The sequence below is a fragment of the Leucopleurus acutus genome (genome assembly GCF_964270905.1).
Source record: "Leucopleurus acutus genome assembly, chromosome: 14".
Taxonomy (NCBI): Eukaryota; Metazoa; Chordata; class Mammalia; order Artiodactyla; family Delphinidae; genus Leucopleurus; species Leucopleurus acutus.
The window spans coordinates 25071647-25089710 of NC_139156.1; the positions used below are offsets into that span (position 1 = coordinate 25071647).

Sequence of the window (18064 nt, forward strand, 5' to 3'; positions counted from 1 at the left end):
GGCCTCCAGATGGCCAGACCGCCTGGGTTTGAAACCCTGCTGGCTTTGTGAACTTGGGCAAGTTACTGAACTTCCCGGAGCCTCAGTTTCCACATCCGTACAACAGGAAGGAGAGTAGTACCTCCTCAGAGGGTGGTCCATGAGGATGCAGTGACCTGACAGGCATCAGGCAGCAGCACATAGTGTCTGCACAGAGGAAACATTCAGTGGACGCTAGCTTTTTGTTATTATTATTACAAGGCGTAAACAATTTAATGTTACCACTGGGCACCACTGGCTTTAATGGAGATGGAATTTCCTAGTTATGTGAAAACTACTGTGGAGTCTGACTCAAGAATCTTGAGGAGAAGCAAGTGGGGGATGTTTTGTTGTGAGTGCTGGTATTAGACTGAGAAGAGCTGGGGTCAAATCCCAGCACGCCACCAACTAGCTGTGTGACCTCGGCAAGTTGCTTTACCTCTCTGAGCCCCAGTTTCCTGATCTGTAAAACGAGGGTAAAAATAACTGTCTCACAGGGTTCATGCAAGGGGTTGAGCAGGAGAATATATGTCACAGTGTCTGTAACTTCTGAAATGTTCTGTCCCTACATGGAGTTATTACCGTAAGGTTCCTTTCTGAACAAATATTTTATAATTTGGAATCATTATGCCTGTCAATAACATGTTTAAATAAGAACCAAGTTGCTCAATTTCGTAACTGGTGTTCCCAAGACTATGGGGAGACAAGCACTCCCAAATACTCTTCATTAACCCAAGTTTGAATTTCATGGCTATGCAGATCATACTTGGTCACGTTTTCTGCCTTAATGTAAAAGGATGCCCCGATGATGAATTTCCTGAAGGCAGAAGCTTCTCTTCTTCAGATCAATATTCATTTTTCTCTTTAAAGGGCATTTGCCGTTTCTAGTTGAATTGATGGCTGCAGCCTGAGCTTCTATTTCTTTTTATTCCTTTCCCAAGCAGTTATGAAACAAATTGGCAGAGCTAATGGGGGAGGGGCAAAGGGCAGGGGGGAGCCTCTTGCAGCTGGGATTCATGGTTCACATCAGCCTTGACCTCCCTGAGCTGGTGGAGCCCAAGGCATCTGCAGTTGGACTCTGTGGAAATGCCGTCTTCTGGGTCGTCTGGAGCAGGAAACTGATAACATCTTATCTCCTGGGATCAGGCTTTGAACAGGACTCTTGATTCGGGATGAAGGCTCCGGAGCCCCCGTGGTGCTCCTGGTGGCTGGGGAGCCATTTAAGTGGGGTCTGCAAGAGGAGGGGCCTCCTAACCTGATTAGCACAAATGAGAACTACTCAGAGACAGGCAACAAGGAGCAATGTCATGGGTTCACCAAGCAGCCAGACAGCTTGCAGGCAGTAATTTACTCTGAGAATGGCAGAGGGGGCAGGGCAGTACAGAAGTGACCTTTAATTCTGCTGAACTAGAAAGCTGGGATCTGTGGTCTAATTGTCTGAGACCTTGGAATAACCTTGGAATGGTCATTAGGGATAAGTTCAGCTGCAGTCCACAGTCACTGCCGCCCAGCATTGCACTTCACAGCCCTGCTGCCCACTAGTCCAGTCTGTACCACTCAGGATCCAACCTTTCACTCAGCATCACTGCCCCCCACAGCCAACTTCATGGTCAGGGCCACGTGCAGTCCACTCCATGGCCAGCCATACCTGTCCTCGGACTGCTTGGAACCTCTGGAGTTTTGTTTCCAGGACCCTGCCCATGCAGCTCTGCTTGGCTGGCCAGAATCTTCCTTGGACCTGCTGGACAGGTATGGGCTCCGAGTCTGGGATTTGCTGGGGATTCAAATGCACCCAAAATTGTGAAACCGGCTTTGTGCACGGAGTAGCCAGCTCCTCTGCCGGGACTCAGATATAGAAAGTCTGACCGTGCAGCGGACCCTCCCAGACTTCAGGCTCCCTGCCCTCGCCGGCCAGCCAGTCCCGCCGCCTGATGGCAGCTTCACAGCCCAGATCTCAGTGTTAATTTTAAACATATACGGAGCAGATTGGATGAGCGTCACGGAAAGTTTACCAAGCGCCAGCCAGGTGATTGTTTTTTGTGGCTCTTGAGGGCCAGTGTCTATCAAGAAGGGTTCCGAACGCTTTTCTGTAACTCCATAAATTAATTTAATGGTCAACATGGTTATGCGGTTAATATTTAATGCTTCTGTGGTCTCAACAATTTGAAGACTTTCATCTCACTAACGAGTGTGAGCTATACTTTAGGGGCTCGGACAAACAATCTACCCCATAAATGACTCCATCTACCCCATTCCTGCGTGTGAAATACATGTTTGCAGTGTTTGCCTATGGGATAAAATAAATATCCAGGGGTAGGGGGCAGTGCGAAAGAGTGTTTGAGAATAATCAGTGTACCCTCCGCCACGTAACAACGTTTATACAAGTCTCCATTTCCTGGTGGGTGCAGCTAGAATTTTTTTGTTACCCAAAAAGCCGAGCCGCTTCTATTATTCTGCTGTCCACGAGAGGCTTGCTTTCAGAATCAAAGGCTCTCTTTGTAGGTGGGATGAGAGGTTGGCTGGAGTTAGACTGGGGGAGGGACTCCAAGCCTAACAAGGATGTCAGCCCTGAAGGGGTAAGGATCTCCCCTCCCCACCCTCGGCATCTCCCAGACTCATTAATTTTTAGCCCCACTTCCCATATTTGAAAACTTTGGCTATTACTTCGTGGAGGTTCTTAGCCCCAGCCGCTTTCCCTCCCACCATGGGAATTTTCCACCATAGCCCATCATTGTCTCTCACCTTAATAAAGAAAAAGGTTCATGTTGCAAGAAAAACAGACTCCTTTAAGAAGCACCAGGGGGGCTTCCCTGGTGGCGCAGTGGTTGAGAGTCCGCCTGCCGATGCAGGGGACGCGGATTCGTGCCCCGGTCCGGGAGGATCCCACATGCCGCGGAGCGGCTGGGCCCGTGAGCCATGGCCGCTGAGCCTGCGCGTCCGGAGCCTGTGCTCCGCAACGGGAGAGGCCACAGCAGTGAGAGGCCCGCGTACCGCAAAAAAGAAAGAAAAAAACAGAAGCACCAGGGCTCCCTGGCATGCTCAGTCCTAGATATGGGGAGAGTGACTTTGCTCTTGTGCCCCTTATTCTAAGGCAGGCCTGGGCCAGATGTGTTGCTAATGGGGGAGACTGAGGCAGAGAGCCAAGACGGATGCGTTCAGGCCTCCTGAGTGGTCTGGTGCTCTGAGGAAACCCAGGTGGCAGAATCTCTCCATCTCCTCTGGTCCAGACAGACCCAGGAAGAAAGCACTTCCAGCCTGGGATAAAGCTGATTGTGTCCATTTTCTACTTAAAGGCCTTCAGAGGAGCCTCATCGGCTCCACAGAACCTCTGACCGGCTGAGCCGGGCCGTCTGTGGGGTTGTTCCATGGGCTGCTTCAGCCTCAGCTCCCGCCCTGCAGCCCCGTCTGCAGAAGTGCAGCCACCCCCAGCTAGCCAGACTCCCTTAGACTTCCACCCCTTGGCCTGTGCTAATCCCTTTCCTGGGGATGTATTGGGCTCCCACGATGCCCCTCCCAGAAGCCTTCCACCTCCCCGGAGGAAGCTGGCCACCCCTGCTGTCCAGAGTACTCCGTGCACGCCTCCACGCTGCACACTTACCCTCCATAGGAGGGTAACTTCTGTGTGTTCATCTTCTCCAGACCAAGAGCTCCTGGAAGGCCCCATCTGTTATCTTTGCGTCTTCACCAACAAGCAGGAAGCCTGGTCCCACGCGGGAGGCCAGGCGGTATCTGACGACACGATGCAAAGATCGCACACGAGCAGAGAAAACCTCCAAGGAGGGTGACCTGTCCCCAAGGCCCCAATTACTAGGCTCCCTTGTGAAATGCCTTAAACTGCAATTGCGAATTGAGCACTGTTTCCATTACAAAAGAATTCGCTTCTTAGAGCCTTCAAAAAGAGAACTCATGTGTTTGACATACTCTGATTTATAAAAGTTCGGTGAGCCCCCAGCTTCCTAGATGCTGATCTAAGAGGAATAGTCCGGAGCAGGTTAGAAGCAGCCCCGGGGGTGAGAGTGGAGGCCAAATGGGTAGGACTTCAGCCCCCTCAGCCCGTCCCCACCACATACCCCTCCCCCTCCCAGAGTCGCTGGGCTTTTACTCTAAGATTCTCTTTGATTAGAAACCAAAATGATGCTGCTAAAGATAGGACAATGTTTCATCCTGTGGAAAGAGCAGGACACCCCCAGTTGCTTTGACAAATGCAGAACTTTGCTTTTTGTCCTGGGATAGACATAACCCAGCGTGGTGGGCTTCGTGGAGAGAGATCATTTCGAAGCAGAGGGTCTGAGCACAGTCTGCCTGGGGCCCCCTCCCATGCCACTGCTGTACTTGCAAAGACCGGGCTGGTGATAGATTGGACACTGAATTCACTGATGGTGGTGCTGTTTGCAGTCCTGGAGCCATTGACTGTTAGAGCTGGAAGAAACTTCAGAATGTCTCTGGCCTGGATTTGCCTAGCTGTGTTCCATGGGCTGTCAATAGGAGTTGTTTGGAAAACCAGCTCCACAGTCAGAGACTTGTGGGTAATGCTGGAGGAAGTACAGAGTTGCAGATCAGACAGAGCATAGGCTCTGGACTCAGACACCTCATTCAAAATCTCGCCACTTATTAGCTGTATGGCCTTGAGAAATGATTTAACCTCTCTGTGCTTTCGTTTCTTCTTCTGTTAAACTGGAATCATAGTCATACTCATCTCTTAGAGTTAATGTGATGATTAAATGAGTCAGATTCCCAGGATGTCGTTATTATTAATAAGTACTGGCCTGAACACAGCTCTGTAGGTTTCTTGCCTGCAGGACTTCTCAGAGCCTTTGCTGTGCTAATGAACATGATGCCCACCAAGACCAGGATGGGGATCTACAAGGCACCGTTTCACATGTGCCCACAGAACTGATTTTATCTCATCAAACAGGTGTTCTATGAGATACGGTTTGAGATTCTGAAGCTAGTCTATTTTATCCTAGAAGAAACAACAACCAGAGAGGTGAAGTGGCTGCCCAAGGTCATGGAGCAAGTATATAACGGCAGAATTGGACCTACCGTAGAACTGAAGTCTCCTGACTCCCATTCTTTCTCGTATACCTCACTGCTTTCACCCAAAGGATAATGATAATGAAGACAATAGCGTAACTAAATTTTACTGTTTCCTCAGTGCCAGGCACTGTGCTAGGCTCCTCATATTCATGATCTCATTGAATCTCCTAAAAGACAGGCGCCATGTGAGATCTATCGTACTGAGCTCAGAGGGGGCAAGCAGGGCATTCAGCATCACACAGCCTGTTAACGGTAGACCTAGGACTCAAACTCCCATCTGCCTAGCCCTGACTTAACCACCGCATGGCATACATCCTGAATGTCCAATGGCAGAGGTTTAGGCCTGAGCCGGCGGTGGTGGCCCTGAAGATGCCCATGTGTTGGTCACTACCTGCTCCTCCAAGAATAGCTAGGTTTGGGGGTTCCCCGGCTCTGCCTGCCATTGCCAGCCCAGGCCGTGGGGACTGACTGCTCAGCACCCGGCTCTCCTGCCAAATGATTTTGGCCAGAGCTGGATCTGGCGGCAGCGCTGATGGAAGCTGCCCTGAGCCAAGAGCCTCTTGTCAGCCTGAAATCAGGACGAGCCCTCAACGCGGCTCCCCTCGGGGCTCCCTGTTAAATAAAGATGCCGCAGCGGTTCGCCCAAAAGGCCTCTTTGTCTGAGGCCCTTCCAGCCCACGCGTCCTCTGCCCCCGGAATGCCGGTCTCTGTCGGCATGAAGAGCCCCTGTGTTCACTGCTGCTGCGGGTGGGGGGAGATGGCCAGCAGCTCTGCGCCTAAGTGGGAGGGCGCCTGCCCCGCTCCCCCCCTCCCCGACCCCCGCCTCCTGCTGGTCGGGGAGGTCACCCTGGCAGCGACTCTGCACACAGCTTGGGCCCCTGGTAACACTTCCCTCCTGCCTCCTGCCCATCCCGGCCCATTAGTGCTCCCTCCTGGCACCCTCGTGCTTCCTGCCAGCAGCCCTTGCTGTCTGCACATGCCTGAGCTCCGCTTCTCTCTGTCTCTCTCTGTATGTCTCTCCCTGTCCCTCTCAGTCTCCCTGTCCCTTTCCATCTCTCTGTATATCTGCCTGTTTCTCTCTTTGTCTCTATCTCTCTCTGCTTCTATCTCTCTGTCTCTGTCTCTCTCACTCCATCTCTCTCTCTCTCTCTCTCTCTCTTTCAATCTCTCTTTGTCTCTGCCTCTCTCTCCCTCCATCTGTGACTCTGTCTCTCTCTGTCTTCCTCTCCCTCCATCTCTTTGTCTCTGTCTCTCTCTTTTTCTCTTCTTCCTCACTTTTTCTTTCCTTCTGCCCTTCTCTCCTGGGGGAGAAAACAGCACATACCATGTGCGTTAAATGAAAACTTGAACACTCTGGGTGTAAGTTCCACCCAGCCTGCGTCGAGCACAGGGCTTCACTCTGCCACTTTAGTCGTGGCTTCGCCCCCACAGCGTCCCCACCATAAATGGGAGCAATGATGGGTGCGTCCAGGACAAAACTGGACGGCACATCATGAGATGTGCACTTGTGAGGGCAGGGGCTGTGTCTGGCTCATGCCTGTACCACCAGGGCACACACTGAAAGCTCCACGCTTGTTGGATGGTTGGAGAGTCCGGGAGCCGAAGATAGTGCCTGACACATGGTATTTGCTCATTGAATGTTAATTTCCTTTCTTTTTTTTAATCTCTCTCCTGGTCATGGGGATGGGATCTGCTGGAGACCCTTGGAAAGCCACAGGCTCTGGAAGGAACAGCAGGGATTTACACAGTGTGTCTTACCTGCTAAGGTCAGGTCTTGTCCCATCTTGCCCAGGTGTGGGTTTGGCTTCGGGAAGGGCCGTCGTGCTCAATGCCACACTTAACTTGTTACCTGAGCAACTCAGAGAAGCAAGTGATCACTGCCCCCTTCCTCAACACTGTACTTCTGTCAATGCAACCCACGACCACATGTGCTTTTTTTGCCCCATTATCATGTCCCACCACTACTGGACAGTGGTTCTGCACACCAAACTCTTATTCATTCATTCATTTTTAACAAATACTTACTGAGTGCCAGGCACTCTTCTAGGATGTGGGGGCATAGCAGTCAACAGAACAGACTAAAGTCTCTGCCCGCATGGAGCTTACCTTCTAGCAGCGTCTTTCCCACCTGTGTGCAGGCCACGTGGCCTCCCTGACCCCTCTGTCTCCTCAGTAACACGGGAATGAGATCTGCCCTCACAAGGACCATCGTGAGGCTCCCGGTGGCCACACCCATGGAGGCCCAGCATGGTTGGCACAGGGGAGCTGCCAGGCCGGGTCACTGCACCTGAAGCAGCCCTGGTGCAGGGGGCCTGGAGAGGCACAGGCTCGAGACGGGCTCCCGTCTGACCACCGCCCCGGAGCCTGCTTATCAGCAGTTCCTCCTCACACTTCCGTAGCCCAGGGTTTGCCTCTTCCTTCTCCTGGCTCTAGCCCAGCGTTCCCTTGGCCCCATTCCCCAGCCCTGCTTTGACGGTGACCCCCCTGCCTGTCTGTACTAAAGGATCAACCCTCTCCCCACCGCTCCACACTGCACTGAGCCGAGACAGCGGTCCAGGTGCCCAGGCTGCAAGGTGTGGAGTCCGTGCTGGTGCACAGCGGGAAACTGATCACCTCTGACCCTCATCCCTCCCTTTCCAGCGGCGCCATCTTACCCCTCGTGGATGCAAGCTCACAGCTGGCCCTCACCCCTGACTGCACAGTTATCCTCCTCAGGACGCTCACCTCCTCCCGCCTGTCTGAATCCTGCACACCCCTCTGGCCGAGCTCCTGCCCACTCTTCTAAGAAGCCTTTCCACACCCTTCAGCTTATTCTGCTCCTCCAGGCTCAGCTCAGCTTGGCCTAAGCAAGGCCCTGCTAGACCAGGCCACACCAACCTCATTCAGCTCCTAGGACCACCGTGCTTGGTCCGGCCCCCGCCCTCACCTTGACCAGTTCATTCTTACCCACCGTCAGGACTCAGCTTCAAAGAGACTTTCCTAAAACCGCCTCCTTTCCCAATCTTCCCAGGTCCTATCAGACTCTGCCATAGAACCCTGCTGTCCTTGATAGAATCATCAGCTGGTCATTAAATAACCGTGCAGTGGGTATTTAGGGACTGTGGACATCTGGTGCAGCTGGGGTGTGGCTGGTGGGAGATGAGGCCAGGAGGGAAAGACCTTGGATTGTCAGGCTAGGGCTCTTGGACTTATTCCGTGGGCAAGAGAGAATTCTGTCAGGGTTCATGCAGAATAATTCGTTCTTGAGGGCCCTGAGGCCTAGGGTTTAATGGCCTCCCCCTTTTTTTCCACTTGTTTGGCTGGTTGCTTAGTTGGTTAGCTGGCTAGTTAGATGGTTGGTTGGTTGAATTGTTGGCTGGATGGTTGAAAAGTTGATTGGTTGACCGATAAGTTATTTTATCAGTTGACTGGTTGGTTAGTTCATTAATTGGGTGGTTGGTTAGTGGATGGGAGGGATGGGTGGATGGACAGATGGAGAGTTGTTTCATTAGTTAGCTGATTGGTTAATTCCTTGATTAGTTGTCTGGTTGGGTGGGTGGGTAGCTGATCGATTGTGTCTTCCTCGGCGCAGTCCTCGCGCCTCCCCCATCACTGTTGGCCCAAGCTGGCCCTGCTTTTGGTTTTCCTGTTCCCACTTTCATCAGGCCTAATGCCCTTTCTTCCTGTCTTTCCACAGGCACTTGTCCGGCTGCCACCCCATATTTCACAGTGTGATGAAGTCTTTCGGTTCTTTGAGGCCCGACCGGAGGATGTCAACCCCCCGAAAGAGTAAGTGGTAGCTCAAGCCTCTCCCGTGTGCTTGGGGGGAGAGCTGGCAAGGCCAACGAGGCTAAGCAAAGATGGACCAAAGGAAGGCGGACCATCTTCCCCAGACTCCTGTTGCCAAGGCTTGTTCCTCATTTCTCTTGACCCCAGAGCTGGCAAAGGAGGGTATCTTTGCATCTGGGGAGCAGGTTTTCCTGAAAACTCTTTATAGTTCACAGGTTATTGTCAGGAGCAGATGAGATAACAGAAAATATAATGGTCATGCGGTTCAGATGCCCAGGGTTAGCGGTCATTGCTCTTAATCGTTGACGCTACCAAGCTCTCAGCTGAAACACAGAACTAGGAGGGCACGTGCTGCCCAGGTGAACCTCACCTGCTGAATAACCCAGTGGTGCTGGGCTGCTGCAACAGATCTTATAATCATCATCAAAAACAACTATGAGTGTGCACAGAGCGTTTACTAAATGGCTTTTACCTGTAGCACTTTACTGGGCTGGCCAAAAAAGTTCGTTTGGGTTTTTCCATAACATCTTACAGAAAAACCCGAATGAACTTTTTGGCCAACCCAATCCAATAGACTAATGTAGCCCGGTTTACAGAGGAGAAAACTGAGGGGCATGAAGTTAGGTGAATTTTCCCGAAGTCATGCAGCTGGTTGGGTATGTGACAGGCATGTGACTTGAATGAACCCAAATCTTGAACTCATGAGACTTGAACCCAGGGCTGGCTGACTTTCCATGTTGGGGAGAAATGGGGCACCAAGCATGTCTTTTTTCCTCTCTGGAAGCAGGGTACTCTGGGCCTGGTGGTCAAGACGACCTACCCGGTCTTGCTGGTCTCTCACACACATGCCCAAACTCCATCCTCTATGGCTACCTTCTCTTGCTCAGAACACTACCCTCACCCACACTCCCCAGAGTAGCTTCTCAATGGAGAGAAAAATCCAGGGGCTGATGAGCAGAAGAAGGCAGCCAGGGAAGAGGGGCGAGTAGGGGAGAGGGTTGGGGGAGAGGACTGAAGGGGATGCACATTGATTACCTCACTCCATACATCTGTTCCCCTGAAATCTTAAAGTACCAGAGTGGACAAGAGGGAGGCAGATGGGGCGGGTACTACAGGAGGAAGGGAAAGAATAGTACAGAGGAATTGTCTGGGGCAGGTGGGGAGAGGCAGGAGGCCATCTGGTGATGGGGAGCAGAAAGCCTACAGACAAGGGTTGTCGCACAGCTCCAGGGGCGCCGTTGTGAACGGTGAACTCTCTGTGAACGGCGCCCGTAGAGGTAGTAGAGTACACAGTCTGCACACCCATACGTGGCAGTCCTGCCTAAAGGAGCCCTTCTCTTTTCACCCGTGCTGTAAGACTAAGAGCCTAAAGTGGCCTAGGCCCTCTGGGGGAGGAAAGCATTACTCAGCTCAGAGGCTCACCTGGCCCAACCAAAGCCATCTCCCTTACTGGCTACCAAAGGGTTAAGAAACAAGCAAATGCTGTGAACCGTCAGAAACTCATCACAGGGTGGTTCACTGTGTGGAGCAATTGAAAGCCACAGGGGGTGGGAGGTGTGGTGTTGAGCTCGCACCCCGACTCCGCTGCTTACTGGGCACACGACTGGCTACACTCAGGTACCTTCCCCTTCTCTTTCTCATCTGTAAAAAAGGGAAGAGTGATTAATCCGTGATCTTGCTACCTCCAAGGATTGTCTTGGAAACTTAGATGACACGTGGGCGGGGCGAGAGCTTTGTAAACAACAAAATGAGATACAAATGTGTGTTCTCACCAGCAGGAAAAACATCGCTCTCTCTGTACCTACTACGCGTCAGGCTTGTGAGAGAGGTTTGCACCGGGAGTTACATGTTCTTGTCCCCATGTTACAGATGAGGAAACAGGTTCACAGCTGGAGCCAGGACTTGAACCCAGATTTTTCTGGTTCCAGAGGCCGGTACTCTTTCCACATCTCCTGCCCACCCTCCCTGGTTTGGGGAGGAATCAGGGGACCAGGACTGTGGTCCTGACACCTCTCAGTGCATCCTCTCTGTACCCCTTCCTCTGTGTTCCCGCCCCCGCCTTCCTCACTCTCCCAAGGCAGAAGAAGCCTCTTGAGACCGGCAGCAGTGTACCGGGTCCACCTGGCCCTGCCACTCCCCAGCTGTGATGGCCTCTCAGAGCCTCTTGTTCTCCTTTCTTCCACGGGGAGAGAGGAGATGCCCCTCCCCAGGGGGGTTGTCGTTGGAGTCACACGTGATCATGTGCCCAGAGGAGGGGAGAAGGATTGCTGCTGGTGGGTGAAATAGCAGGTGCATCACCACAGAATCAACTGACCCTGCCTTTGGTTCGTGCCTCTGAACCCACTCCCTGCCAGGCAGCTAAATAAGTTGGTCCTATTTCACCCGTTGACCTGAGCACCAGTAGCCGTAGGTTAGCCTCTTGCCCGTCCCTGGAAGGCCCTCGAGGAAGGTGGAAACCAGGCTCGGGGAGACAGTTGTGTGTTGGTGAGGCAGCAGGCATGGCTTTGCGGGGCAGGCTCTGGGGTCCAGGCCCACCACTCGAGGCTCTGTGATCTCTGATCATGTGCCCAGCCTCTCTGCCTTTCTGGGTCCCCATGCCTGAAAAGAGAGAATGCAGGACTCCTGGAGCGGTCCAGAGGGCTTACGGAGACGACGTGTGCACTGAGATAACCCGGCTGGTGCTACGGGCCCCTTGGAAGCGCACAGCAGTGTTGTTCGTGGGAGGTTGTGGAATGGAATGGAATGTGGCCCTGTGCGTGCTCCAACCCTGCAGATCACAGCCTGGCTTTTGCAGGGAGGAGTCACAAAGCATTTAGCCTCTGAGTCACCATGGCCGCGGGGGTTATCTGCCTCTTTCTTGAGGTGGTGCTGCACACCTGGGCCAGTTCACATCTCATCTGGCAAGAGATGGCCTGAGAATAGGAACCCCTCCAGCGTGAGATGGGCCTGAGGCTCAGGAGGTGGGGTCAGCTGTGGCCACACGGTTCCAAAGGGCTTCTCCGCCCTGGCCCCTCTCAGCCTCCAGAGCCTGCCAAGAGAGACCTGTGTTCTATGCAGAGTGTGCTTGCCATAGAGCCCAGACCCATGGGTGACCTGGGCTGACGGGCTGACCCTCTGTCAGCCAAGTGCCTGCAGCCGCTCCCTCTCAGGGCTCTGTCCCAGGCCAGCACACCTCCCCCCTCCATCCTGAGACATAAACACAGGATCGAGGAACAGCGTTATTTTGACTCTGGGGCGACTGTGGAGTGGCTTATCAAATTATCAAAGCCTGTGGATTTAACTGGAATTTTGTAGATAACCCTGGCCTCTTTCAAGTGTGCTGCTGCGGGACCTCTGAGCGCTCACGGGGGCTGGGGTGGGGGGACCGTGGCCCTTTCCGTCTTGCAGGGAAGACAAGGCCTGCAACAGGCCCGGCCCCTCGGCTTTGATCCCAGGCCGCTCGCTGGCTTCCGTGGGTGGAGGGGGGGCCCACCTCTGGGCTGCTAGTGGCTGCGCTAGGCCACCGTCCCTGCACAGAAAGGATGTTCTTTACAGAGACGTTTGGTGAGCCTGGCACTGCAGCCTTGGTGGTTTCGCCTCCTCAGATGGCCGCCCCAGGAAGGTTGCTCGAGGGCCCTGCCCTCCCCTCCTTGAACTACTGGCCGACGGGTACTGCTGCTGTGTGGGAGCAGCGCTGAGCTCTCCTGGGGCCCCTGGCTCAGGCCCCAAACGCTGGCATTATTCTAGATTCACCTCTTTCCTTCACACCCCTCCACGCAGCTCGTCAGCACATCCTGTGTGCGCCACCTTCGGCATATACCCAGACCCTGCCCGCAGCTCGCCACCTCCCTGCTACTACCCCAGGGGGCCGAGCCTCGTCTCACCCCTGGATTCTGGCCTGACTGGTCTCCCTGCCTCTGCCCTCGCCCGCTACGGTCCCTTTTCAACACAGGGGAAGGAATAATCTTTTAAAAATATAGGTCAGATCATGTCCCTCCTCTGCTCAGAATCCTCCGTGCCTCCCTTGTGGCTCAGAGTCGAGGCCCTTCCGCCTGCCCCTCCCGTCGCCCCTGGCGGTACCTCCTGCCTCTCCCTCCTGGCTCTGCTCCAGCCACTTCTCACACCTTCCAGCCACGTTCTGCCTCGAGGGCTTCGCACTGGCTCTTCCCTCCGCCTGGAACACTTTGCCCCTCCCCAGGAGAGCCCCAGCCTGGCCCCTCACCTCCTTGCAGCCCTGACTCAAGTAGCTGCCTATGCCTGGCCAGCCTCCCTGTTTAAACTCCCCGGCACTGGCTCTCCCCGTCCTGGCTTCATCTTCCTCCACGGAACTTATCACCACCTCCCATGCGACCTGTTCCCTCCCTAATGTTATTGTCGGCCTGGGAGAGCAGGAACCTGTACGTGTTCTGATCACACCGTAATCCCAGTGCCCAGAGCAGGCACTCAGGAGATTTGCCGATGGATGAGTAACGTCCTTCAGGCTTTCTGTTACCCCCACAGGCGGTAGGCTGTGATGTGACCGTTCGGAGAGATGAAGTGGCTCCCTGGAGGTCACCCACCTGGCAAGGGGCGGCCAAGAGGAGCTGGGGATGACGCATCCTAGCCCCTCCTGTGTGGATTCTGGGGCAGCCGTGAGGCTGGCTTGGGGTGGACAGAGCCTTGATCACCAGATCCGGAAGGAGGGGGATAAGGACACGTCCCTGGAACTCAATGGGATTCAGCACAGGACGAGTCCCGGGCGGTCCTGAGCGTCAACTCTGACAAGCAGATGGGGCTGGCCTCGTGCAGGCCACACCCAGCACCCCTGCAGCACCCAAGGTGACCCCCTGGGCTATGCACGTGACCCACCCGGTCCTGGGGCCACACCTGCTGGCCCAGCTCTCCCTGGCTTACCCGTGTTTGAGCGCTTGAGACCCACATCCTGGACCACTGGACCAGGGAGGCAGGCGTCCCCTGGCCTGGCTTCCACAAGGAGCCCCCGAGCAGCCGGTCCCTCAGCTCTGATTCCCCTGTGATGAGAGTGATGGAACTGGGAGCTCAGGCTGCCGGGCAGGACGCCAGTTAACCACGTGACCCAGCAAATGCCTCTTTTAGTTCCAGTTTAAATTGGCATCATTGAAACAGTGAACCTAAAGGTTCTCAAAGGGCCCTCCAGGAGCCCTGTCCTCAGCACCACCCCCGCACGGTGCACGTTCCTCAGAGGAGGGTTAGGGGAGGTGCAGCCCCATGAGGCCCGAGGGCCTGAGACCGGCCTTCTCATCTCTCCAGCCCCCTGGCCCACGGACGCCACCCTCATCCTTAGGCACCTGCACAGGGCTGCAGCCGGCTGTCGCCAGCCTCCACACCCAGGCCCAGCCGTCTCCTCCACCTGGAGCGCTCCTGTCCCCTCTGCCCCCCCACCCCAGCCCGAGTCCTACTCAGCCCTCAGGCTTCCCAGCAAGCCTTTCCAGAGCCCGTAGCCCTGGCCGTGGTACCAACCACACTGTTTACGGTCTCTCCCCACCACGGGGGCCCGCATCGCTCGCCCCCCAGGGCCTGGCCTGATAAGCATTGAGTGAACCCAGGTTGGGGCTGTTTAACAAGATTAAAAATTGCACTGCCCGCTGTCATGGTTTCAGAGTGAACAGCACCCTCGACCCCTCTGGAGTTAGGTGGTCTGGGCTCCCTGGCCCCTCTGTGCCTCGGTTTCCGTATCTGTAGAGTGTGAATAACGATAGTGCCTGCCGCCAAGGGCTGTTGGGAGGATGGTGCGTGGACGACACGGAACAGACCCGGCACGCAGTCAGCACTGCCCAAGGCCAGGCTCACTGCCGTCCTCGTGGCGGTCCTGGGCGGGGGGAACTGCGGCAAGAGACCCCCCCACACTGCAACAGCTCTGCCACTCGTGGGCACGGCAGCCTCCTTTCGCCGCCTGACATTGGTGGCCCTCTGCGCTTGGCCCGAGCCCGTGGGCAGGTGGGCACACACGCATTTGGCCCCCATGTCGCAGAGGGGAAAAACAGAGGCCAGGGCTGGCGGGGGTGCCCCCTCCATCACCTCCCACCACTCAGCAGCCTGGGAGCTCGCGGCCAGCAGGGCCCACACACACCCCTGCAGCGCAGAGTGGGCTCACATAGCCACTGAGGGTCTCCACTCCCTGCCACCCCTCTCGGCTCTAGGCCTGGTCCTGTCCCCTTGGCCCATTTCTTCCCGCTGAAGCCAGCCAGATCCTAGCTAAATTCTCAAAATTGCACGGGAGGAACAGGGCCTTGCTAAACAGGTTTTTGTTCCTCAGCCCCAGGGCCACAGAGCCACCCTCTGTTGTGGCCTAAAACAATGGCCCAATGTTCAGAGGGACCATCCATCCCTGCCCCAGCCTGTCCCAATGGCCAGCTTCCATCTGGCCCGGGGTCCACACCCCTGCCACCGCCGTGTCCATGCCCGGGCAGGCCAGCGAGAGAGGGAGGCTGTCCTACCTGATCCAGGCGGAGAGCCAGCTTTGGATCTGGGCCTGGGCCTCGTGAAGGTGGCCCAGCGCTGATGCGGAGGGTGCTGAGCGAGGCTTCCAGAGACGGAGGCCCGGGCAGAGGACAGGCAGCTGTTCTGGGGCTGGGGTGGCATGAGGGCAGAGCCCCCAGAACAGGTGCTCTTTGCAAGATCTCCCAGCCTCCCTTCCCATTGCTTCTGAAGGAGTGGAGGCTGGGGCTGCCCTCCGTGGGGGAAAGCAGAGTCCAGGAGGACAGAGGGGACGTTGCCAGCCCTGCCGCGGGACCCAGCAGGAAGACGGGGCGTGGGCGCAGCCGTGCAGCCAGGATAGCCCCGAGAATTTGGGGAGCCTCCTCCAGGAGCTCCCACAGCCTCGATCCTGGCCAAACTCCAGGTCAGGCCTGCTCGGGAGCCTGACTCTGGATCTCAGCATCCAGGCTTCCGCTGACAGCAGCGTGACCTTCTCCGTAAGTCACACCTACCTGCCCGGCGCCGAGGAGAATGAAGTAGAGGCTGTGTGTGGAGCACTTAGTAGGCGCTGAGGCAGGTTACTCTCTTCTTCCCTCCCTTCTGCTTCTCTGGGCAGCAAACAGAAGGCCCTGGGAAGAGCCCTGGAGAGCATCTCTGCTTCGGCCTTCACCCAGCAGGTGTTCATGGCACATCTACTACGTGCCAGGGACCGGGTAGGCTGACAAACTCAGGGCTCAAGGCTACCACTACTAGGTGGAAATTTTGAATTGAATTAAACTCACTCCAGAGACAACAGTCAGAACACCCGGCTCTGCTTGTGGCCTTGAATGAGTCACTTCCCCACTGAAATCTGTAAAAGGCCAACAGTAGCCTCTTGGCAGGATAGTTGTGAGGTTCAAGGACACTGATGCCTGTAAATGCCTCGAGGCTGCCTGGCCAGCACAGATGCTCAGTAAACGGGAACTTTCTCTTCTTCTCCCCCTTTCCTCTTCACCCCTCCTGGGTGCACAGTGGCCACTCAGAAAAGACTAGGGGAATGGAATCGGGCCAAGCTGAAGACGAGCTGGGCTGTCCTTTCCTGAGCCCCTCTCCACTCCGGGATGGCTCGCCAGGGTTGGTGCCGACTGCGGAGTGAAGCTGCCCCCTCCACCACCAGGCGCCCCACTGGCTCTCAGGACCTCTGAGGCATCCCTGTTCCTGGCACTCCCCAAGGGACAGGTGGCTTGGGAATTGGAGTGGGCAGCCCACCCACCCGCTTCCTGCTCTGCTGAGTCTTGGTCCGACCCTCGTCAGTGGGACGGCTGTCTGCACCCGGCAGGCCCCACCACCACCCGTCTGGGCAGGGACATGGGGCGTACTGTCCTTCCAGCCCCTCTGCCACTGGCAGTGGCGCCAATAGCCTCTTTATGCTGATGGGTGAGAGAGCCAGCGGGACCCAGGGACTGTGGACCCACAGGAGGCTGGGGGCTGGAACAGCACAGAAGCCCTTGCCCGACCCCCCGCCACGGCCCCCTTTAACCTGGTGGGCAGGTGAGAGGAAGGGGGCCACGGGAAGCTGTGTCCAGCCCACCTGAAAGGAGCGTCAGCTCCAGGGAACGAGGACTTCCGCGGGCCCAGCTGTTGTGCTGGGTGGGCAAGCCGGCGGGAGGCCCAGAGCCAGGGCGTGTGCAGGCCACATCCAGGTTGGGAGCGTTCCTCTGTGTTCAGTCCTGGCACAGGACTTTCAGCTCTCAAAGCCGGGATGGAAAGGAGGCAGCAGGGTGGGGAAGGGTATCCTGGTACTTGCCGGGGTGGGGGGAGGTCCCAGTTATTTTCTCAGGCTTGTGCTTTCTGTGTCTCCCTGAAACTTCAGCCCCGGGAGGATGGTCCTGGTGTGCAGGTGCCCGAGGCCCCACGTGCCCACTCCCTTGCTCCCAGGGCAGTGGCATCCTTTGGAGGCTCCAGCTGGGGGAGTGCGCCCCCGACAGAGCCCCGGAGGCCTGCTCCGCTACTAGGTCCTGTTTGAGGGGAGTCTTCGTTCCGCTGCCTTGTAATTACTGCCGCTGCGTTGTAACCAGTCCCCTGGCTAGCTGCCCCTCCACAGGGAGCCCGTGGCGGAGCTCAACCCCAGACCCAGGTCTTCAGCCCTGTAGACTGGTCTTCCTTTGGTGGCATCGGGCGGGAAGCATTGGTCCACTCAAGCATTTGTCATCATCTTCCTGGTGTGAGGCACAGGGCCACAGAAGTGGGCGAGGCTCAGCCCTGCCTCCTGGGGAGCTCGTGGTCTGAGGGGGGAAATGGCACAGACAGGGCCTGGCCCGCTGCTGTGGGAAGCGGCGGAGCACAGGAGCCAGGACTGGGGCAGTTTCAAGGAGTTGAAAGAAAGTCTGTCTGCCTGGAGAGCGAGAGGGTTGGCTTGAGCTGGGCCAGAGGAGATGGGCCTGGGGCATCCAGTGTCCAGCTGGTGATTTGGGACAGTCGTTAACCCCTTCCACACTTTGGCATCAGGTGAGGGGACAGAATTTGGGGGTCTTTGGTCCAAGCATGTAACAGCCAGGGTCAGGAGTGGGGGCCGAGGGCTGTGAGCAGGGAGGACATTCACAGCAAGTCGGATGTGAAAGACGCAAGCGTTCTGGAGATCACGTGACCCTTCCCCACCTTCACAGGCCCTGGTAAATTGGGCCTTAATGTAGATTGGAGGGTAGGCACCAGTCAGTTCAGGCGCCTTAGTTCATGGGATCCGTGTGTGTTTGGCTCCCCCTTGTGGCAACATTGGATATTACACCAGCCGGCGTTCTGGCGGGCGGTTGCAGACCAGGCTGAAACTGTGCTGGACACTTGAGCATGA

General features: G+C 55.9%; 1 protein-coding gene across 4 annotated transcripts in view; it reads left to right on the forward strand.

Annotated features, from left to right (window-relative positions):
* Nucleotides 1-18064, forward strand: part of SH3PXD2A (SH3 and PX domains 2A) — a gene marked incomplete at both ends in the record, with an annotated part of 233145 nt that overhangs the window by 119401 nt on the left and 95680 nt on the right. For all 4 annotated transcript variants that reach the window (XM_082855014.1, XM_082855016.1, XM_082855015.1 and 1 more), the window contains one exon: nt 8732-8823. In XM_082855014.1, coding sequence (XP_082711140.1) covers nt 8732-8823 — 92 coding nt within the window. The remainder of the gene's footprint in view (nt 1-8731; nt 8824-18064) is intronic.